The sequence below is a fragment of the Cebus imitator genome, unplaced genomic scaffold (assembly GCF_001604975.1).
Source record: "Cebus imitator isolate Cc_AM_T3 unplaced genomic scaffold, Cebus_imitator-1.0 Scaffold138, whole genome shotgun sequence".
In the NCBI taxonomy this organism is placed as follows: domain Eukaryota; kingdom Metazoa; phylum Chordata; class Mammalia; order Primates; family Cebidae; genus Cebus; species Cebus imitator.
In genome coordinates this window covers 671,083-695,696 of record NW_016107453.1, presented here as the reverse complement: position 1 = coordinate 695,696, position 24,614 = coordinate 671,083, and the positions used below count along the sequence as shown (strand labels likewise).

The 24,614-nt window shown below is 39.4% G+C and overlaps 1 protein-coding gene across 16 annotated transcripts in view; it reads left to right on the top strand.

Moving 5' to 3' along the window:
* The window catches only part of LOC108313502 (amyloid beta precursor protein), a 288,061-nt gene that overhangs the window by 109,478 nt on the left and 153,969 nt on the right, over positions 1-24,614 (top strand). For all 16 annotated transcript variants that reach the window (XM_037743244.1, XM_037743239.1, XM_037743237.1 and 13 more), the window contains exons 4-5: positions 7,292-7,404; positions 9,724-9,917. In XM_037743244.1, the coding sequence (XP_037599172.1) occupies positions 7,292-7,404; positions 9,724-9,917 (307 nt within the window). The remainder of the gene's footprint in view (positions 1-7,291; positions 7,405-9,723; positions 9,918-24,614) is intronic.

The following is a 24,614-nucleotide window of genomic DNA, read 5'->3' as shown; positions in this document are numbered from 1 at the left end:
ATGCCTGTGGTCCCAGCTACTTGGGAGGCTGAGGCGGAAGAATTGCTTGAACCCAGGAGGCAGAGGTTGCAGTGAGCCGAGATTGCACCACTGCACTCCAGCCTGGCGACAGAGCAAGACTCCGTCTCAAAAAAAAAAACCACCACCACTCAATCCCACTCTGATTCTTCAAACTTAGCAGTCTCAGTTTTTTGTTTTTTTGGGGTTTTTTTGTCTTTATTTAAAACATTTACTTTTAGAGATTGGGTCTCTCTCTGTTACTCAGGCTGGCCCTGGGCTCAAGTGACGGTCCCACCACAGCCTCCTGAGTAGCTGGAACGACACCCACATGTGCCGTCATCCTGGCAGCAGTGTCAGTTTTGAGACACCTTTCCCTTCTCATTTCTCCCGGTGTCGTGGACTGGGGAGTTGCTATGGTTTTCGTTGTAGTACTTTTTACTCTAAATGCCGTCTTCTTCCTGGAATCCTATCTGTCTTTTGAAAAGGCACCGTAAAGAAATCAAAAAATATAATCTAAATTACATAGTGCGGGAGCCTCTGCTACTCGCCTGTTTGATATTCATTCCCATTTTTTTCCTTTCTAAAAGAATTCCAGATTTTTTTGTTCAGGGTGACCATGTGCTCTGCTGAAAATACTTTTACAGAACCCCTTTCAGGTGCGTGTGGCCCGATCACAGTAATGGCACATATGGCATCAGTGAGATTGGCTGAGGAGTATGTCCCTCCCAGGTAACACAGCAAAGCTTTATTAGAAGTGGGAAAAAAGAAACAAAAACTTTCAGCCTTTGTCTTGTTTCTCCTGCCTTCTACCTGGAACTTGGACACAACGTCTTGAATTTCTGTGACCATTTGTGACCACAAAACACGGGGATAAAGCCAGTGTGCTAAGGATGGCAGTATAGAAAGATAGGAAGAGCTGGTCCCTGATGGCTTCATGGGGTATCTGCAGTGGCCCTAGCTTCAATGTCATTTCTTATGTGAGATGCATAATCCTACTGTGTGTTTAAGCCATGATATGATCTATTCCCTGTGACCGAATGCATTCCCAGCAGTTCTATATGGCTTGATAGCTAATTCAAGTCTAGTTTTACCATCAAATTGACCACATTGTAGATTATAATGTTAAAGTACTTCGCAGTCTAAAAGTGAAACTATTTTTATAAAAGCCAAAGGAAAAGAGCCAAATGAACCATTCTGAACAGAGTTTAAATGAGTGAATTGAGTTACCACTGTTGGATGGAGAATTGGAGACCTGGATTTTCAGTCTAGTTCTGTTGCCAGTTGGCTCTGTGGGCAAGTCACTTGACCTGGGCTCTTTTCCTCCCATCTGCAAAATGAGGTAATTTGAGCTAGACAGTCCTCTCAAAGACCACCAAAGAGCGAGCAGATTGAGGCCTGCAGAGTCCCTATTGAATTTGCCATCCTTGTTCACCTTGCCAAGACTTCCTAGCCAAGAAGCCAGACCCAGATTTTGTTCATTAGCTTTGAAAACTCCCTTTCAGTTGGGTGTGTGTGTGTGTGGGTGGGTGTGTGTGTGGGGGGGGGGGTGGGTGTGGGTGTGTGTGGGGGGGGTGTTGTATGACGTGTTTTGAATATAAATTGTGAATTGTTTAAGCAGGAAACCAGGTTGTATGTTTATCAATAAATATGCATAGCGTATATTGAGGAATTTATCCACTTGAAAGAAATGGTGCCAAATTTCCCAAGGTTTGCCGTAAACACAAACGTGATTTCTCATTATGATATTTAATTTGTTTTGGTCTTTGGGCCCTTACACCAGAATTCTGTTATGAACTTTTTTTTTTAACCTGGAAGATAAAGCAAGTAAACAGAAGGGTTTTTTAAAATAACATATGCGTGGCTGTGGATAGAAACTCCAGGTGTATGCTATCATAGACTTTTTAAAATGAATAAACTTTGTTTTTAAAAACAAAGCAGTGTAAGTTCACAGCAATTTTGAGTAGAAAATTCAGTTTCCATATACCTGCTGTCCTAGCAAAGATTTTTAAATACAGTCTTTCTTAATTAAAAAGAGAACATACACACCATGCTAAGCCAGTTGGAGAGAAAGGCTTCATTATACTTTCAGCACTCTTAATTCTTATTAAAATTTTTTAAAACAGATTTTTGTGGTTTAATGCTTATAATTTCTGATGTATAACATTCTAACATGTTACATCAAATGTTAAAAGTAATGTAAGCAATGCTGTCCACTGCTAAATTTTATTTTAATGTTAGAATACAATGAGATTTCTATTTTGCCATTAGTCCCGAGAGCTTATTAAGTAACCAGTTTTAATCCTTTAAAAAACCATTCTCATTTTAAGGGACACATATTTCTTAGCTGTGTGCAATATAAGAAACTAAGACCAACTTGGCAATATCAGATAAAATGTTTTGCTATTTAGGAAGTTTAGTAGCCATTTATAAACATAATGAATGTCACTTGCAGTCAGACTAATGCAGAAATACAGGTGCAAGAGGGCAGACTTGGGCCACAAGTAGTAGTTTGCCAACTCCTATCCTAAACACAAGTTCAAGAATATGGTTCTCTTGGGTAGATTTTCTGTCAGATGAAAGTAAGAGTAATATCCTTAGCTAATGAGCTCCTAATATCCAAGGCAACTTTTAATTAGTTCAGGCTTTTGAGAAAAGCTTTTTACCAACTCATTAAAAATATTCAAACTGGCTGGTCATGGTGGCTCATGTCTGTAATCCCAGCACTTTGGGAGGCTGAGGCAGGCAGATCGCTTTAGCCGAGGAGTTCGAGACCAGCCTGGGCAACATATCTAGACCCTATCTCTACAAAAAATAAACTAATCTGCTGAGTGTGGTGGTACATGCCTGTAGTCTCAGCTCCTCGGAGGCTGAGATGGGAGGATCACTTGAGCCTAGGAGGTGGAGGCTGCAGTGAGCCATTGATCCAACCACTACATTCCAGCCAGGGTGACAAAGAGAGACCTTGTCTCAAAACAAACAAAACAAGTAATGCAGTACATGTCTTTTTGGTGAATATTTTACTGAAGTAAATATGTTTCAGTGACTTAGCTTTGCATTATAATCTAGTCCTCAGTAGATTGGCTAAGGGCAGATAAAACAAGATGATTTGGTTTCATTGTTTGGCACTTACTGTCTAGTTTATGACCCAAGAACTCTTGCAAGCCAAGGTCAAGTGTATCTGATCCCTGTCCTGGCTCTTCTCACAAACTGATTTAGTAGCTTTGGGCCAGCATTCATTTTTTTAAACTCTTTAACATTTTTGTACGTGACAGGCACCGAATATTTCCAATAATTACTTGTAAAATAGAAAAGCATTACTTCTTATTTTGGACATTTGCATATATGGCTGAGTAGAGCTGACAGATGAGGTGGGCACCTTCAGGCCATAGGTTGCTTCTGGCCTCCTGCGACCTAGAAAATTGGGATGCCGCCGGGTGCAGTGGCTCACACCTGTAATCCCAGCACTTTGGGAGGCCGAGGCAGGTGGATCACCTGAGGTCAGGAGTTTGAGACTAGCCTGGACAACATGGCAAAACCCTGTCTCTACTAAAAACATAAAAATTAGCTGAATGTGGTGGTATATACCTGTAATCCCAGCTACTCAGGAGGCTAAGACAGGAGAATCTCTTGAACCCAGGAGGTGGAGGGTGCAGCAAGCCGAGATTGCGCCACTGCACTCCAGCCTGAGCGACAGAGTGAGACTGTTTGAAAAAAAGAAAAAAAACAAAATTGGGGTGCCTCATATATCAGGTATTCTTCCAAGCAGGTAGCGTTGATTCTCTGACCTCAGAAACCCTGAGAAATCCACTGGGAATGGCGCATTTGTTTTGGACACGATTACCTTTACTCTCCGTTCTCCAACTCTTCTTGTTTTTTTTTGTTTTGTTTTGTTTTACGTAATTCTATATAAAGAGAAATGTGACATCATTTTCATTATTATGTTTTTTCTTTCCTTATAATAATTTATATTTTAATGCTTGTCTCTGGGGCTAGGTTATAATATCCTAAGGTTGGTGGCCTCAGGTCAGAGATTCCTCCCCTGGGAAGTGAGGTGATTTTTTTTTTTTAAGACAAGAGTCTCGTTGTGTCACCCAGGCTGGAGTGCAGTGACAAAATCTTGGCTCACTGCAACCTCCGCCTCCTGAGTTCAAGCAGTTCTCTGCCTCAGCCTCCCGAGTAGCCGGGATTATAGGCACCCACCACCAACCCTGGCTATTTTTCATATTTTTAGTAGAGATGGGTTTTCATTATCTTGGCCAGGCTGGTCTTGAGCTCCTGACCTCGTGTTCCACCTGTCCCAGGCTCCCAAAGTGCTGGGATTACAGGCATGAGCCACTGCGCACAGCCGGAAGTGAAGTTTATAAAAAACCCATAATGTGACCCTGTGGAGCTGAGATGTACTTGTGGCATTAGTCAGTACCATGGGGTGGGTGCTCAGGACTTACTGGTTTCTTCCCTGTGAGGTGACACCTGCAGCCTTTGGGGTACCATGTCTCATAATTTTTGCATTCCTTGCAACACACACTACTGCTATGGACATCACCGATCATTTTAGAGATTTAAGGAATGACAAGATAAGATGCTTATTCTCCCCTATGATTTGCCTAGATTTTTATCTAAACATTACTTAATGAAATAAGTACTTCAATATCATGATATATCTTACATGTTTGAGAATAAAACATTGCTTCCTTCCCCATCTTAGGGCTTTTAATCCCTCTTTGTGTTGCATTTCAGAAAATGTCCATGCTATGAAAGAAAGACATTCCTGTCTTTGCTGGTGTGCGGACAATCTGTATTCCTGCTCCATGGGAGTTGTGGGTTTTTGTCTGTTCTTACATGTCTTACCTGAAGGACTGCAGTGGCCTACTTGGTGGTTTCTCCCTGCTTTCGTGGTGTCGCTGTGCTGGTCTGTCCTTCACTTAATTACAGAGTTTATCTGAAAAAACAAACTTTTGGCCTGTGTTGCTTCCAAAATGGCATCCAAAACCTAAGGCTCTGGAGTTCAGCCTGCTTCCCCAGTGTTAGTAACTTCAGGACTCCCTTTATCACTTACTCTCTGCTCCAGCCATGATGGGCTGCAGATCTGCCTTGCGGCTGCTTTGCTGTTTCTTTGCAAAGGAGGCTCCCTTATTTTGAATGGTCTTTTGCCATCCATCCATCCATCCGGATTCTATTAATAGAGTTCTTCATGTTTGCCAGAACTAGGCCAGGGATTGTCGGGGTGTAATGGCAAACAAGATAGATTCTGTGCTTATATCATGGAAGTTCAGTTCATTTCCCATGTGCATATGCTTCTCACCATTCAGACTGATCTCTAATGTTATTTCTTCCTTGAGGGTTTCCCACTGCACCCAAGATGAGGCACTTTCCTCATCTCTGTTACAGAATTTAACTTGTTCATTCATCAACAGGTATTTATTGCCTACTATGTGCAAGAATCTGTGCTAAAAGCTGGGAATATTGCAGTGAACAAAACAAAAATTAAGTTTACAGCTTACATCTAATGTGGTAATTATCCATGTTTTACCTTCATTAGACTGAGTTCATGTAGGACTTTATGTAATATCTTTCTGTCTTCAGTATCAGAAATGCCTAGAAATAATTTGCATGACATACATTTTCTTTAAAGATACAAAAGTCAACCAAGTGTAGTGGCTCACGCCTATAATCCCTGCCTATAATCCGAGGCAGGCAGATCATGAGGTCAGGAGTTCAAGACCAGCCTGAACAACATGGTGAAACCCGTCTCTACTAAAAATACAAAATAAAGAATTAGCCAGGCATGGTGGTGCGCACCTGTAATCCCAGCTACTCAGGAGGCTGAGGCAGGAGAATTGCTTGAACCTGGGAGGTAGAGGTTGCAGTGAGCTGAGATTGCGCGACTGCACTCCAGCGTGGGCAACAGAGCAAGACTCCATCTCATACCATCTCACACCAGTTAGAATGGCGATCATTAAAAAATCTGGAGACAACAGATGCTGGAGAGGATGTGGAGAAATAGGAACACTTTTACACTGTTGGTGGGAGTGTAAATTAGTTCAACCATTGTGGAAGACAGTGTGGTGATTCCTCAAGGACCTAGAAATAGAAATTCCATTTGACCCAGCAATCCCATTACTGGGTATATATCCAAAAATAGAAATCCCATTTGACCCAGCAATCCCATTACTGGGTATATATCCAAAGGATTATAAATCGTTCTACTATAAGGACACATGCACACGAATGTTCATTGCAGCACTGTTTACAATAGCAAAGACCTGGAACCAACCCAAATGCCCATCGATGATAGACTGGACAGGGAAAATGTGGTACATATACACCATGGAATATTATGCAGCCATTCAAAAATGATGAGTTCATGTCCTTTGTAGGGACATGGATGAACCTGGAAACCATCATTCTCAGCAAACTGACACAAGAGCAGAAAATCAAACACCGCATGTTCTCACTCATAGGCGGGTGTTGAACAATGAGAACACATGGACACAGGGAGGGGAGCACTACACACTGGGGTCTGTTGGGGGGAAATGGGGGAGGGGCAGGGGGGTGGGGAGAGATAGCATGGGGAGAAATGCCAAATATAGGTGAAGGGGAGGAAGGCAGCAAATCACACTGCCCTGTGTATACCTATGCAACAATCTTGCATGTTCTTCACATGTACCCCAAAACCTAAAATGCAATTAAAAAAAAAAAAAAAGAACTCCATCTCACACACAAAAATGGTCTGAGGAACAGTTTTCACAATGAAATTGAATTAAACTCTCTTTTTCTTGTGAGTGTTTTGTAAACATATATATAAAATACACTTTTGGGTTTCTTGCTCAGGAAGTAGAAAAATGCTAAAATTTCTGTTGTTTACAAGCAGATTAAAATGTCCAAGAAAGAAAAGTAATCAAGGATTTATATTGATTCTGCTCAAATGCTCACCTAGACAATGTCAATATTTGTATTTTACCCCCCTGTTGTAAAAGAATAGTAATTGGTTCTCTAGTTAAGCAGCTTTCTCAGGATTAATTCTGAAGCAAGAAATTCGGATTAATTAAGAGACAATTTCACTTGCAGCATGTGGGAACTATTTTAACCATTAAACTTGATGTGGCAAGAAACCGAGTTGCTCAAGGAGGCCAGACACAGCATTCTAAAGGCACTAGTGTCTTGACTTGGCTCCTTAGGCGTTGAAAGGCTGTATAACCTGTCTGAAGTCTGTCTTTCCTTGATGCCTTCTCTGCGGTAAGAACACTGTGATTCAGACGGAATGACAGGAAGTGGTTTTCCTTTCTTTCAGTTGGTGAGTTTGTAAGCGATGCCCTTCTGGTTCCTGACAAGTGCAAATTCTTACACCAGGAGAGGATGGATGTTTGCGAAACTCATCTTCACTGGCACACTGTCGCCAAAGAGGTACCAGCCCATAAATTCTTTCTTACTGCAAAGTGAAGACTTCCTGGGGACATACCTGATGGCATTTTAGAGGGTATTTTGAGGCAGCAGCTTTGTTAACAAGTTATTTAAGAAAACCCAACAGTACTCTCCATAACCCAGATTTTAGGTTTCAGAGTGATTTTAGGTTCACAGCAAAATCGAACAGAAAGTAGAGTTCCCGTGTACCCTGTCACCACACAGGCACAGCCCCCCCATCCGTGAATATTTTTAAAAAGTCAAAAATAGGGCCAGTGGACTAGATTCGTTATGTGTCTGTCCCGTGTTTTGCAACTTAAAAATATAAGTTGTCTGTGCCATGCTTTATAACTTACATATATAATCTTTAATAGTTATAACTTTCAAGTTTATGCTTCAAATTATTTTTATTCACCTGTTCTCTTTTGTCATATACAATTTTTTAATAATTTAACCCTTTCCCCTGCTATCTTATTAGTGAATAGAGTGGTAGAGCAGTGAAGTAGTTTGTTTGTACCAGCACGAAACCTCCAGTTAGAATTCAGTTTCTAAGCTACACTGTCCGATTTTATATTCATCAGGCCATGCCTGCCGCCTTCATTTTTCCGCAGGATGAGTCTGACCGAGCACTTGGTTAACCTCTGCTTTTGGCTAAGCCAAGGAAAGACATGAGATACTTAGCATGGAAAGGTCACTGTGTGGTATGACCATCTTCACAGGGGTCCTTTTGTATGTTTTTCTAATAAGTTTATATAGTTTATTTGTGGTAAGAGGAGTCTACTAGAATTAGGCTCCTTTATCTAGCTCAACATGCTTTATTGGGGGTCAGTTTTGAGCCCCTGTCCCTCCCAGGTACCTGTCTGGAGACATTTTTGGTTATCACAACTTGAAGGAGTGGTGTTACTGGCATCTGATAGTGTCCATAGGCCAAAGATTCTGCTAAACATTTTACAGTGAACAGGATAACTGCCCCCCACCCCCAAGAATTATCCAGTCCAAACATCAGTAGTGCTGGGTCTGAGAAGTCTCATCTAGCTCATCTTTACCGTTGTATCGTAGGGTTATAGCTGTGGGGCAAAAAATACCACTGAAGAGTTAGCATTATTTTTTGCCTCTTATTAAATAATATATTTGGATCCACTATAGAATAGAATTTTTTTTGTACACAAATGTGTTTTAGAGGGGGGAAAAAAGAAAACAAGCCAAATAATTTGAAGTCCAGCTACCTATTTGATTTTTATTATTTGAAAATCATTTTTTATTTCTTCTGTGTTTTCAAAAGAAAATTCCTTTGTCTTTAAGAAACAAACATGACTCCTGCAAGGTCAAACTACAGTCTGTCATGTTTTCATTGTTTACCTTTATGTATTGAATTATTAATCCTTCCTTTATCACTAGTGGATGCTCTCAGAGCTTTATGCTAATTTAGATTTGTGCAAATTTAGCAAATCCCAGCAAAGCAAAAAGATGTTCAAGGAGAAATTTCTAATGACTGTAAGTTCTGATTCATAGTGGCTGCAGAGGATAATTGCTTCTCTTCCCGGGTTTGTTAACCCTGAAAGTGAGCCAAGAGAGTCAGAATTTCTAGGATAAGGCTGGTCCATGTGGGGTAAACTTCCATCTGTAAGGGAGGTAGGAGTGAGCTGGGAATCTACCTGGAATGGCCACAGTTTCTGGATACATGAATCAAGCTAGAAAGCATTAATTCTCTGGTATCTGTTCACCACTGGAGCCCTCTACATCCTATTACCCAATTAGTTTCCATTCCATTTGTTCACATAAACCTCTATTATATAACATCATGGTCTTATTAAAGAAATAATAAACTTAAGAATAAAAAGAATACCAAAGTATAACCCATGCTAAAAAAAAAAAAAAAAAAATTGGCCAGGTGCGGTTGCTCACACCTGTAATCCCAGCTCTTTGGGAGGCTGAGGTGAGCGGATCACCAGGTCAGGAGTTTGAGACCAGCCTGACCAGTATGGTGAAACCCATCTCTACTAAAAATACAAAAATTAGCTAGGTGTGGTGGCGCACACCTATAATCCCAGGGTTGGGAGGCTGAAGCAAGAGAATTGCTTGAACTTGGGAGGCGGAGGTTTTTGTGAGCTGAGATAGCACCACTGCACTCCAGCCTGGGCAACAAGAGCGAGACTCCATTTCAAAACAAAAAGTCCTGTTGTAAATTCACTCAAAAAGCAAATCATCTTTTCCTTTGTGAAACTGGTTCCTAAATAATATGTTGATGTTTTTTACGTGAAGTTTTCTTAGAATGAAACGCATCTACTCTACTACTCACTGTTTTATCCTTACGCTTTGTAGACATGCAGTGAAAAGAGTACCAACCTGCATGACTACGGCATGTTGCTGCCCTGCGGAATTGACAAGTTCCGAGGGGTGGAGTTTGTGTGTTGCCCCCTGGCTGAGGAAAGTGACAATGTGGATTCTGCTGACGCGGAGGAGGATGACTCAGATGTCTGGTGGGGCGGAGCGGACACAGACTATGCAGATGGGAGGTAAGGTGGCCTTTGTGTTCAGTCTGAGATGCTGAGACATCTTTCATAGAGTATTTGTATTCTTCTGTAAACTAATCTTTCTGTTTATCACTAAAAGGGTCTCTGCCCACTCCCATCAAAGTCTGCTGTTATGGAAAAAATCTGAACTATGACTTTTTATGACATCCTGTTTTATTAATAATATCAATCACCCATCACAGAGTTAATTTCAACTATTTAATATTAAACTTAGGATAAAAATCCCACTGATTACTATCATAGGTTACTGGTATTTCCAACAGGGAGCTGAAATAATAATGGCATTCTGTTTTGGTTATTCATTTAAAAATATTTCTTAAGTGCTATTGTCAGTCATTAGTTCAAGGTGAATTTTTGTTAAGAAAGGTATGGTTTGAGATTTTGGGGGTTTTGTGTGTGGATGTGTAAAGGTCTTTCCTTGTGGCCTTTTATCATCTTCTTTTCCTTTATAGTGGAAGTCAAAGGCATTTATAAATGCTTGTTAATTTTATTTTTTTAACCACCTTTGATTTCATGATCGTAAAGCAACCTGTTTTTGCCCCTTTTTCTTAGTTTCTTAATCCCATAACTTCTTACCTGATTCTCATTCTTATTGAAGGCAAACGTCTATATTCAAATCATAAAATTATAAGATGAGAATCTTTGGGTTGGATAGGCCATCTGGTTCAGGCATTGATTCCATGCTGTCTCACCCTCTAAAAGATGATGATTCTATCACTTCTCTTCAGTATTCTCTCAAATGTTCCCTAGAGCTACAGATTTCCAAACAGAAGATTCAATAGGAGTTGTAAGTTTATAATCACCAGCTACAGGATGCTTGTTTTTTTTTTCTTTTAATTTCTGGTGTAATCTGCTCCTAGGGCCCCCACAGAGTTTATTATCTATACCAGATAGAACACTGGGACCACAATCATAAACTGAAGGATCCAGGCAAACTGGGTCATATGGTTACTCTGCCTATTACTGTCTTCAGTGATGATATCACTATCCAAGTTGAAATGCCAGCCAGCTCCTTATTAGTTACTTTCATTTATATCCCATTTCAGTACGTGAACACAGCCATGCTTAAGACTCTGATATTTCTTAGAAATATTGTACCCATAAGGTTTCTAGTTTTGATATTCCCTTCTGATCATGATCTTCCCTTATAATCACCTCCCCAGTTCAGGCTTTTTAGACTGTTATCCTCTTTTTTTCCTGCCAGCCTTTCTAATCAGGATGGAATCAATGGATAATCATTCTTACCCATTTCATTGAACATCCTTGACTTAGCTGATACCCTTCACATTTTCTAAACATATTTTTGTCAATTCTCCATAGCTAGGAGAAATGGATTTCTTCCTTTAGTTGCTTCTGGGATTTCTAAAGTATCAAGTCATGTAACCTTACCAGTTAATTCCATTTCTTATTCATGCTGTAACATCAGCTGGGATCTTAATGTTACTAGATGCACCTAATTATCTCTGTCTGATGACCTATCATCTTCTCCATAGCAGTTGATCCAGGCCAACTTCATTCTCCTTGGTCCCCAGAGTAACTCTCTCTCATGCTCTGCAGATAACCCCTCCACAGTCATCCATTGTGAATTTCTGCAACATGGTACCTGACATTTGGAAGGTGCCCAGTACATGTTTGTTGAATAAATCAATGAATTTTCTCTTCTTCCTCAGCATCTCTTGTACCTTCTTTTATCCCTTAGTTTCCTGTCTTCCCTTTTATGATTATGTTCTGCCTGAACTCTTCTTTTGAGATGGAGTCTCGCTCTGTCACCCCAGCTGGAGTGCAGTGGTGCGATCTCAGTTTACTGCAGCCTCCGTCTCCTGGGTTCATTCTCCTGCTTCAGCCTCCTGAGTAGCTGGGACTGTAGGCACATGCCACCATACATGTGGCATGTTTTTGTATTTTTAGCAGAGACGGGATTTCACTGTGTCGTGCAGGATTTTCCTGATCTGGTTATCCACCTGCCTCGGCCTCCCAGGGTGCCGGGATTACAGGTGTGAGCCACTGTACCTGGCCTCTGTCTGGACTCTTAATCATCTCTTCTCCTTTTCTTACATTTTCAGTCTCCCTCTCTCCCACCACCCCCCATCCCCTCCCACCACCACCACCGTGGCTTCATCCACTCTCTTTCCAGATAATTCTTTCCATGCTTTAGTAATCTTTCTACTATGTGGTTTTAATCCTGTTGACAGTTGGTAGGAAATATCTGATGGTTTATTCTACTTGTAGAGAAGTCCAGATTCTCTCACAGGGCATTCAGAAGTCTCTGACATGGCTTCAGTCTGCATTTTAAAACCTTATACATTGTTTGTGACTCTATCTCCTAAAACTATTGACCTTTTCTTTCTCTAGGCTTTCGTTCTCACCATTCTGTCCCATCTGAAATATTTTTCTTTTTTCGTCAAATGGGGTATGATAAAGATATCTGTCATACCCCATTTTGAAATATTTTTCGTTTTTCATCAAATAATGTGTGATAAAGATATCTGTCAACTCTAAAGTGCCACATCTTCTGACCTGTCAAAATCCTGTATATTTTTTAATGTTCACCTGAAAAGATGATTCTTTACAAGTCTTTGCAGGTGCCTTCCTCTGCTATACTGCCCTTGCTTTACCTTTGTATTCTTACAAGACCATAACTTACCTTCCAATTAATTGGAATCATATCTCCTTTTATCTGTTAGAATCCAAACTGTAGTTTATGTGTCTGGTATGTCTTGCACATAGGTCCTCAAAAAATACTAGGCAAAGTGAATTGTATATTTTTAATTTTTTTCATAGCTTTTGTTAAACACTTCATGATCCATAATTGGATGTTGTAGCAAGCTTGTCCAGCCTGCGGCCCAGGATGACTTTGAATGTGGACTAACACAAATTCATAAACTTTCTTTAAACACTATGAAATTATTTTGCCATTTTTTTCTATAACCCCTGTTATAGATCCTCCCATCTTTTAGCAAAGAGCTGTTCAATACAAATGTAATGTGAGCCACCTACTTTTTCATTTTCTAGTAGACAATTTAAAAATAGTCAAAAGAAACAGGTGGATTTAATTCGAACAACACTTTATTTAATCCAATGTATCTGAAATAACATGTACAGTGTGAAAGAGTTAATAAGATTGTTCACATTCTTTTTGTTTGTTTCATAAGAAGTCTTTAAAATCTAACACTTTTTAAAACATTTAACAGCACATTTCAATTCAAACTAGTCACATGTGGCTAGTGACTACTGTATTTGAACAGCGAGTATAATTCCTGGATGACTTGAAATTTCTAATCATTCTTTATTTTCCATTAAGACAAATGGTTTATATAACCTATTAATATTTTCTAAAGTTGAGCCACTGAACTTTTATTATTTTTAACTATTCATGTTTTTAAAATTTTTAAAAATTGGTTTGGATTCAGTATAATTAGGATATCAGGTCACTTGCATCATTTGATGTTTTAACTTCCTTCCTTGTAGTCCTGCAGGCAGGCAGGGCTTCTTCCTCATGTGGCAAAGCCAGAGAGGTATTGCATCACTGATCTACACACAAGCTGGGCTCCTGCCAACTGGCAGCCCCCTTGTTCCAGGAACCAGCCCTCCTTTTGACACTTGAAATGTAAGAATCAGAATAGGAGTTTAACATACCTGACTTAAAACATCTTCAGGGGATGCTACATGATAATTCTTGAAGAAAGAGAAATAAACTGCCATTTTCCTGAGACAATATTTGATTGACAGTATTTTGTTATTTGGTAGTTAATGAGACTTGTTTGGATAGAAGATGAGTGTTTTTCTATTGCTAATGAGGCATTTAGAGAAATATGCCTTGTGGAATGAGCTTTGTTTTATGACTTCATTGAAAAAGAAGTATGAAAAGTAGGTAAATCTTTTAACATAGCCAAAACTGGTAGTGTTTCAGAACTTTATTTGTAAATTACTGAGGATATATTTCTCCAGTGTTGTAATGGTCATGTTCTAGGATCCCCTCAAAATATCTATTTATGCAGTCTGTAATGTAGCATAATGCAGACTGTTAATTAACATTACATAGCATAACGTTAATAATATGCAGACTCCAGCGGTCATGGGTAAGAATTTTTTTCGTGGGAAAATTTATTTGGAGAGCTAACTTGCAAGATTAGCCAGGTAGGCAGTCTAGCCCTGGAGGCAGAGCTGCCCCTCACCTGGAACTGCAGAATCTGATCGAACCAGTTCTCCATGGAGGTTGCTGAATTTGTAGAGCAAATGAAATGTTAGAAGACCCTCTAATTGTTGTAGAGTACACTTTTCCTTTTGCAGAGTAGGTACTCACATTTGATTAAGAAACAGAATCTTGAATTATCGATATATTCTTTTAGGTTTAGGTTGGCAGGCATTGGTTAGAGTGTGCTATGAGGTTACCTGATATATCTTTCTGTATAACTAGATGGTTTTTTTTTTCTTTTCTATTTCCTTTAAACGTTTTTTTAAAAACAGCTGCTTACAATCTGGAGGAGTGATTCCTGTTGACCACATCTTGTCATCCTCTTTGAAGCTGCATAACTCAGAAGAGTTTTTCTTTTTCTTTTTTTTTTTTTTGAGACAGAGTTTTGCTCTTGTTGCCCAGGCTGGAATGCAGTGGCACAATCTTGGCCCACTGCAACCTCCACTTCCCGGGTTCATGCAATTCTCCTGCCTCAGCTTCCCAAGTAACTAGGATTACAGGCACTCACCACCATGCCCAGCTAACTTTTGTATCTTTAGTAGAGACAGGGTTTCACCATGTTGGCCAGGTTAGTTAATGTTACTCTCTGGTTTGTCGGGGGGGATGGGGTAGCAGGGATAGTGATATAGTTTGGCTTTGCCCCCACCCAGATCTCTTCTTGAATTCCCATGTGTTGTGGGAAGGACTCAGAGGGGGGTAGTTGAATCATGGCCACAGGTCTTTCCCATGCTGTTCTCATGAAGTGAGTAAGTCTCACGAGATCTGATGATTTTAAAAAGAGGAGTTCCCCTGCACAAGTTCTTTCTCTTTGCCTGCTGCAATCCGTGTAAGGCACAACTTGCTCCTCCTTGCCTTCTGCCATGATGATGAGGCTTTTCCAGCCATGTGCAACTGTAAGTCAAATTAAACATTTCTTTTGTAAATTGCCTGGTCTCAGGTATGTCTTTATCAGCAATGTGAAAATGAACTAATACGGCGGGGCCTGGCTTGCGTGGGCGTGTATGGCGGTGTCTGCAGGTGTGCCTGCATTGGAACACACAATTCCATATTGAACCTACTTTAAACTTCATCAGTTCTGGTGATTGCAGGAGTATCAAATATAGCAAGAGGCCACCTTGTCCCCTTACTATACCAGAAAACCAGGCCAGCACCATTGACTATCTGGATACAGTGGGCCCTTTATATTTTAGATTATTTTGCAATCAGTTTACAGAACTAAGAATAAAGGAATAGTGAGAAATAACTATTAAGAATTTTAATAAGAGTTAACCTAGTAAATATTTTAATTTTACTGAGAATTTAAATATGGTAAACCCACATTTTTAGTTTGTATTTTCCCAGTTTTGAAGGCAAGGATTTCTGAAATGAGCATTATCCATTGGAATACAGCTAGCTGCTAATCACTTGCTATGCATGAACCTGGAATATATCCATCTTACAAATACTGATTCTACATTTTAAATACATCTCTATTAGGTTCATCATATTTCTTGGTCTTTTTTATACTTGTAATTTCATTTAATTATTGTAAAAATTGACAGCTCATAATTTTATTGCAGAGAGAATATAGCCATCTTCCCTCAATAATTTAAAAATGTTTTCAAGTTTGGATTTATAAACACCTGTTAAAATGATCAAGCCAGTCTCCCCGCCTGCCCCCATACATTTTTTTCTACATTATCTCTTCTAATCACCTTTAGTGAGATTCCTGCCTTGGGCATTTGTTCACTTCCTAATGGTACCAATTAAATGTGTTGCACAAACATAAAATTTGTTGCATAAGCATCATAGAAAAGGAAGGAATAGCGTCACATCATTTTAGCAATGATGGTTAATGTTTTTGTCACGTAATATTGAGTGATGATATCCTTCCTGTTGAATGACTAAGTGGATGAGAATACCATATTTTCTTTTTATTCTTAGAAATTCATTGCTCACTTGTCAATTCTTGAACTTGAGAAAATTCATCTAGGATATCATGTGAAGGCTCATGGCCTAAGGTTTTACTTACATGATCAATGTCATTCATCTTCTGATTTATCTTATTGGCAAAATGTCTCCTTCTGTCAGTTTTTGCTGTTTGCCAATATGTGGAGAATTATTTTCGAATATATTTAGTGAAAGTCTCCAGACTTCTTGTTATTATGCTTTTTATTTAGTTTTTTTTAATTTTTATTTTTTGAGATGGAGTCTCTCTCTGTCACCAGGATGGAGTGCAATGGCATGATCTCAGCACTTTGCAATATCTGCCTCCTGGATTCAAGCAATTCTCCTGCCTCAGCCTTCCGAGTAGCTGGGACTACAGGTGCATGCCACCACACCCATCTAATTTTTTGTTGTTTTTAGTAGAGATGTGGTTTCACCATGCTGGCCAGGGTAGTCTCGATCTCTTTACCTCGTGATCTGCCTGCCTCGGCCTCCCAAAATGTTGGGATTACAGGCGTGAGCCACCACGCCTGGCCTATCATGTTTTTTTTGGAGATGGGCCCTCACTCTGTTGCCGAGATTTGAGTGCAGTGGCTACTCACTGGTGTGACCATGGTGCACTGCAGCTGCAAACTCCTGGGCTCGAGTGATCCTCCTACTCAGCAGCCCAAGTAGCTGGGACTATTCAGACTTCTTTCAAACCATCTTGAAAGATGATGCAGTACTTTGGGAACACAGCAATAAAAATGTGGTAATTTCCCTATGGCATCATCTTTTAGTCAATTCTATCAATCTTTCATATTCGTATTATTTGGTCGTCTTTAGCACAGTTCGAAATAGTTGATGGCTAGTGATGAAATAATTCTTGGGATGATAAAATATTTGGAACAAAATATAGGAAAAAGATCGAGATTCATAAATATATCTTAGATATATAGAAAGTTTCAGTGCACTCATGGTTAAGTACAAGCTAGAATGAGTTTTACTCAATTAAAATTTTCTTTTTCTCTAAGAAAGGATAAAAGTAAGAAATATCAATCCCCACAAGTACTTAGAAGTGCTCAGAAAGAAACTCAAAAGGTAAAATGTTGTCCAAAGGACCCTGATGGTATTCTAAAGGTTAATAGCCTATCCCACTTACTAAGAGTTTATATTTATTTTGAGGCCTGTACAACCTGATACATGAAAATACTTGGCGCAATTTTCTGTAAGTTAGGTAGTTAGGTGTTCAACAAATATTTGAGTTGAATCACATTGGCATTCACGTCAAACACATAACACCCACATAGTCATGTTAACTTAAGGTTAATATATGTCACTGAAACTAATTGGTAAAAAGCTAGGCTGGACACAGTGGCTCATGCCTGTAATCCCAGCACTTTGGGATGCTGAGGTGGGCAGATTTCTTGATGTCAGGAGTTTGAGACCAGCTTGGTCAACATGGTAAAACCTCGTCTCTAAAGGAAAGGCGATCTCCCAATAGATAGAAAAAAAACTGAAACTGGTGATCAGCAGCTTCCTGATATGATCTCAGAAGTTGGGGGAGTAGGCTCAAGCATGAACAGTATGAGAAAATGGCAGAGTTTAATTTGTATATGATTTTCCTCTAGAAACGTTTGGTAAGAGAAGAACACCTCAAGTGAGCATGTGCTCAACTCCAGTAAACACACACTGCGCGTGTTGTCCCTCCCAAGGGCTGGCAGCTCACAGCGCATGTGGACAGCCCACCCCAAGGGAAGAATCAGGGTAGAAGGGATGCAACCCCCTGGCAGTATGCCAACGGATAAACCCCAAGTCAAAGGTCCAACCGCACACATGCTCTCAAGTCACCTGCCTGGTCCTTTTCCAAGTGGACTTTATTTACTTTTGTTCCTGCTCTAAAGCTTTTTATAAACTTTCTCTCCTGCTTTAAAAAAAAAAAAACCTTGTCTCTACTAAAAATACAAAATAGCCAGGTGTGGTGGCATGCGCCTGTAATCTCAGCTACTCAGGAGGCTGAGGGAGGAAAATGCTTGAAACTAGGAGGCAGAGGTTGCAGTGAGCCGAGACTGCACCACTGCACTCCAGCCTGGGTGACAGAGCAAGACTCTGTCTCAAAAACAAAAAAGAGAGAGAGAAAGAAAAACTAAGGAATATCATTGTAGACATGCAATCATTAAGTAAAATTGCATCAGGAGTCTAATTAGTAACACAGCATGGTTGGTCCCATGTTTCATTGTTCCAAGGGCAGAAGAGGGATGGCTACATTACAAATAAAGGAAAATTGTAAGAATAAGAAAAGATGAAGTATGAAATATTTCCAGCTCAAAAACAAACTGTATCTCAGCATACAGAGGTACAAAATGTCACGTTTTTTCTCCGGTATGATGAAGGGCACTAAACCTCTTGAGCATTTGGTATGTTCCAGATGCTATATTAAAGTGCTTTTTTTTTTTTTTTTAAATGAGACAGGTTCTTGCTCTGTCACACAGGCTGGAGTGCAGAATTGTGATCATGGATCAGTGTAACCTTGAACTCCTGGGCTCAAGTGATCCTCCTGCCTCAGTCTCCCGAATAGCTAAGACTACAAGCACATGCCACCATGTCTATCGAATTTATTTTTATTTGTTTGTTTTGTAGAGACAGGGATCTTGCTGTGTTGCCCAGGCTGTTCTCAAACTCCTGGCCTCAAGTGATCCTCCCACCTGTGCCTCCCAAAGTGTTGGGATTACAGGCGTGAGCCACCACGCCAGGCCAAGGGGTGAAGTCTTGGTAACAATCATCAATGCAGTCATCATAAAAGACTCTTGTTTGGGCTCCATTTGTAGGTGGCACAGTGCTACCTCTAGTCAAAAGCCAATTTAATTGTGGTAATTGTGCTCTGAGAACTTTTCTCAGAGAATAATAACCAGATGGTATTATAGATGGTGCATTTCATGAATACATTATTTGTAGTTAGTGAAAACTTGTCATTCAGTCATGTAGTAAATTATGCACATACTGTTTCTTCCACTTAGCTAGTGATGAAGAAACATTCATAGCCTTACCTGATGATCAGCTGAGGCTGTCATGAGAATATATGTCTATTCATAGGTCAGTACTTTGTCTTTAAAATCAGATGAGAAAGAAAGAGAGGCTCTATTTGACTATATATGTTTTTATTTGTATCTCTGGAGTTAAATTTTTCCAAATATATAATCTTTCAGCTGCCTTTCTGCATTGCATTTTAATAAAGTGATATTATGCTCAAAGAAAAAAATCTAAAAACTTTAGAGGGCTACAAAGTGAATCATACAAAAGATAAAGCTTTAAATCTTTGCCAGTGGATGAGTCAAGTAAGAGTGGATTTAATTAAATGGCTCATGGCTTTGAGAAGCAACTGACATAATGCTGGGTTGGCAGCTTCCAGGCCTGTGTAAGGCTTTCTGATAGACTGAAATAAAAGAACTCATTTGAAAATGACGAATAGGAGAATAGCAGAAGCTTGCATTTTCTCTTGAGGGAACTGGCTGCCAGTTCTGAGGTCTTATTAGAAATGCTCGATTTCTGTATTTAATAAACTTGGACTGCATGTGTGTCAAGAAGAAAAGCAAAACACTTTTATAGCCTTAAGCAGATTACAGATGTGTGGCCAAACCAGTGGGGTTTGTTTTTGCTTCCAAGCAGGTGATGGCTGGAAGAGGAGATGCCTCTGCAGAGCAGGGCTTGGGTTGCTGCCATCTGAGCTACATCATCTGAGCTGCATCTGGCAGTGAGACTGTGCTTACTGAGACCTGATGGCACAGGCTGCCCAGTAACAGGATATTGCTGAATGAGAAATACTATACAATTCATTTGTAGGAGTTATTTGGAGCTCTGGATTATTCAGTACTAAAGATTCCAAGCTACTGATGCGTGGAGTCTTTTCCTCCCCCTAATATCTTTTGATTAAACTGTCCAAATTCCCTGGCCTACTGGATAGTAGGAAAAGAGGAAGAAAATACAGATTCTTATGATTTTAACTGGTTTCTGGCAGTAGTTCCCCCAAACATTAATTTTTTGTTGAAAACAACATCTGCATATTTGTATCTTCAGTGTAAAACCCCTAATTTAGATAGGATTCTCCATTGTGACATGGAAAAGTAACCCTTTAATTAGGTAATTAATTTTACTGTGGCCTCAAAATCCACATATTAGCATATCAAACCAAGAACTGTTGGCTTTACTTGGAGCCATGTGGCTTAAACTAGTACCAATTACTTACCACAGGAGCTCAGCAAAATTATAAGTCCATGTTTGTTTTGGAAGGAAGGCAATTATTAAGAAAATAATTTAGAGATGTTCAAAACTAGTTTCTTTGAGTAGAGGTAGAGAGTGAACAAAATCTTTCCCAAGTGGGAGCTAACTAGCTTCCCTTTTTGGACTCCCTGTCTACATAGCAACACTTTTAGTTTACAAAGGAAAGTTTGCAATATCCCCGGTGTTTAAATGTAAAGTTGTAGATGGTGAACTAATGCCACTTAGCTGAAGCCATGATCATGTGAATTTTTAATACATATTTCTGAATGGACTAAGATGTTGGGAAAACAATCTTCATTAGCTTAAGCTTTAGAATTTACAATATTTTTATTTATTTAGAGACGGAGTCTCATTCTGTCGCCCAGGCTGGAGTGCAGTGGTGCAATCTCAGCTCACTGCAAGCTCTCCTTCCGGGTTCAAGCAGTATTTCTGCCTCAGTCTCCCAACTAGCTGGCTGGGATTACAGGTGCCCATCTCCAAGCCCAGCTAATTTTTTTTTTTTTTTTTTTGAGACAAAGTCTCACTCTGTTACCTAAGCTGGAGTGCAGTGGTGCAATCTCGGCTCACTGCAACCTCTGCCCCCCCAGTAGTGATTCTCCTGGCTCAGCCTCCCCAGTCACAGGGATTACAGGTGCCCACCACCATGCCCAGCTGATTTTTGCATTTTTAGTAGAGACGAGGTTTCACCACGTTGGTTAGGCTGGTCTCGAACTCCTGACCTCAAGTGATCCACCTGCCTCGGCCTCCCAAAGTGCTGGGATTACGGGCGTGAGCCACCACGCCCAGCCAAGAATGTACAACATCTTTAAAGACATGTTATAGTACTGTGAAATACAAGTTGAGCATCCCTAATCTAAAATCTGAAATGCCCTAAAAATCCAAACTGTTTTTAGCACTGACATGACAACTAAAGTAGAAAATTACCTGACCTTATGTGTTCAATGTGTACAAACTTCCTTTCTGAAACAAAAATTATTTAGAATGTTGTATAAAATTGCCTTCAGGCTTGTGTATAAGGTATTTGTGAAACAAATGAATTTTATATTTAGACTTGGGTCCCATTTCCCAAGTATATCATTATATATATGGAAATAACCCAAAATTAAAAAAAAAAAAAAATCAGAAATCTGAAACGCCTCTGGTCCCAGGCAGTTTGGATAAGGATCACTCACCCTGTAAATACAGTAGGTCAAACTGATTTTGTAAAGTATTCAAGTTATTTATGGTATTTAATATGCATTATTATTTTAATATAGCAATACTTGTTTTACATATTTTATATAAACAAATGTTTTGTAATTGAGCAAATTTAAAAATTAAGTGGTTCCTTCAGAGCTACATTTTATTTTCTGTTTTTTATCAATTTAATGAATAAGTAAGGGACGCACAGATCATCTGATTTTGTTATCATGAGACGTTTGCAGGTGCAATTGATGGATGTTCACTGTTGTAGTTAGTTTTGTCATGTAAGTTGTTTTAAAGAGAAGTGAATGTTGAGCATGTAGTAGGCTACACATGACTAGATTGGCTCATTGTTTTAGGAATGTGTAATTTTGGAAAATATTTGCCTAGGGATATTCAAAAGCAAAGTTTAATATTTGAAATTATTTGAAAATAATGTTTATAGCAGAGCACCACTTTATTTAGATCGAGTAATTTATGCAGTATAAATAATTTGCTATCGTAATTATGTCAGTGTAGCATATAACTGAAGTTTTATTTTGCATTTGAGACCATGGTTTGCTGTTGGTCAAATTTGGTCTTCCAAAATGTTTTGCTTCCTAATTGCCAGCCTATGTGAACAGCTGTTACTTATTGTCAAACTGGGCAGTAAGGGTTTGCTTTCATCTTTTTGTCAATTGTTTCAATGCTAGCAGTCATGAGATTAATGTAGTTGGATACTAAAATGTTAATACATGTTCGCTAACAAACTGGAAAAGAGATGAATGACATCATGACATATTGCATTTGTGGTGATTGCAGCTAACCTATATAAAAAGACATTGGGTGGAAACAGAAATCAGGCATAACAGATGCATCCAAGTAGTCAAGGAAAGAAAAGATTTGTAACTAAATAGGATGATCTTTGCTTCAAAAATATCTTCAAAGGTTTAAAATGTGCTTTACTCTCATATGTAATCTTTTTGAGCCTATTTCTTTACCTCAAACATGGGGAAAATTGCAATAATATGTATCATCATATTTGCTTCCAAAACTACTAATCGATGTGAATGCATATCAAACTGGTACAGTGTACAGTGGACTTGTTTATAATGTATAGATTGGAATTGTAGAGGGGAGAGGAGCTGGCCACAATGGGGTGAATTTCTCTCTCTCTCTCTCTCTCTCTCTCTCTCTCTCTGTTTCTCCCTCCCTACCTCCCTCCCTACCTCCCTCCCTCCTTCCTTCCTTCCTTCTTTTCTTTTTTGACAGTCTCGCCCTGTTGCCCATGCTGGAGTGCAGTGGCGCAATCTCGGCTCACTGCAACCTTTGTCTCCTGGGTTTAAGCAATTTTCCTACCTCAGCCTCCCGAGTATCTGGGATTACAGGCACCTACAACCATGACCAGCTAATTTTTGCATTTTTAGTAGAGACGGGATTTCACTATGTTGTCCAGGCTGGTCTCGAACTCCTGACCTCAAGTTACCTCTCCTCCTCGGCCTCCCAAAGTGCTGGGATTACAGGTGTGAGTCAGGACACCCAGCCGGGGTGATAGTCAAATCCCTTCCCTACCCATCATCTTACATTGTCGAATACAAAGACTTTTCTTGGGGCTCAGTGACTAATCTCCCACCTCAGGTTTGATAATCATGGCTATTATAACACACTCCCTTCTTAATTAGTTATTTTTAAATTATTGTAGGTCTCGTAATCATTATAATCACTAATAATACATAATGGCTTCTTAAGCACTTTCTGTCCTAGATGAGGTTGAGAACATCATTAAAATAAATTTTGGTAGTAATCAAGTAATGATAATTCTTATTTCATGGATTTAAATATGTAGGAGTCTTTTTATTTTAGGAAAGCAAAAAATTCTAGAAAGTATGATTTCTTATGATTAGAAAACTGCTATAAAAATGAAGATAGAATTGATTTGGGCTCTTTTGGACATTTGAAATAGAAATTTAAATGGGTATTCAAATAGCAAAGTCATTCTACTTTAAAACTTGTATACGTATTTTAGGACCTTCAATTTTATATTTAAATTGTATTTTCGAAATGGTTTTAGAAGAATTATTGTGTCTTAAACTCTACTAATAAGTAAGGGAAGATATGTCAAAAGTTTGATCTTTTTACCTCCTAGCATCTATTATTCATTTGTTTCCCATTATACATCATTTGAATGTCAATTGGTTAGCCTCAAGTGGTTTTCAAGATCATTTTATAGCTACTATTATAGGAAAATTGGAGCCAAGGAGTCATACACATATCAGAAGTGGTAATGAAGCACTTTGGTTTTATGAAAATGTGTTTACAAGGTAGTCACAGGTTAGCAATATTGCATTTAATGTAATATAATGATGGTGGCACTAATTGCAGTGGAACAGGATGCTGAGACCACAGCTACAGCATCCTAGGTGCCTCGTCCAGTTATGGTTTGACCTCAGGTATAACTCATTGGTGTCAAAACATACCAGCGACATTTAAGCATAGACCATTCATTAAAAGGTAGCTTTTTTATTTTTATTTTTATTTTTATTTTTTGAGATGGGAGTCTCGCTCTGTCGTGCCCAGGCTGGAGTGCAATGGTGCAGTCTCAGCTCATTCAACCTCTGCCTCGTGGGTTCAAGCGATTCTCCTGCCTCAGCCTCCTGAGTAGCTGGGATTACAGGCTCCTGCCACCATGCCCAGCTGATTTTTGTATTTTTTGTAGAGATGGGGTTTCACCATGTTGCCCAGGCCTTGAACTCCTGATCTCGTGATCTGCCTGCCTCACACTCCGAAAGTGATAGGATTACGGTCGTGAGCCACCATGCCCAGACAAAAGTTAGCTTTTTAAAATTTGTATTTTTAAAAATTGACGTGTCATAATTATACACATTTACAGGGTACATAGTGATCAGATCAGACTAATTAGCGTATTCATCTCAGACATTTGTCATTTCTTTGTGTTGGCAACATTCAATATCCTGCTTCTAGCCATTTGAGATTATATCATATATTATCGTTAACTGTAGTCATCCTACAGTGCTGTAGAGCACTAGAACTTACTCCTTTTACCTAGCTGTAACTTGGCATCCTTTAACAAATCTCTCTCTATCCTCGGTTTCCCCTACCCCTCCCAGCCTCCATCAGCC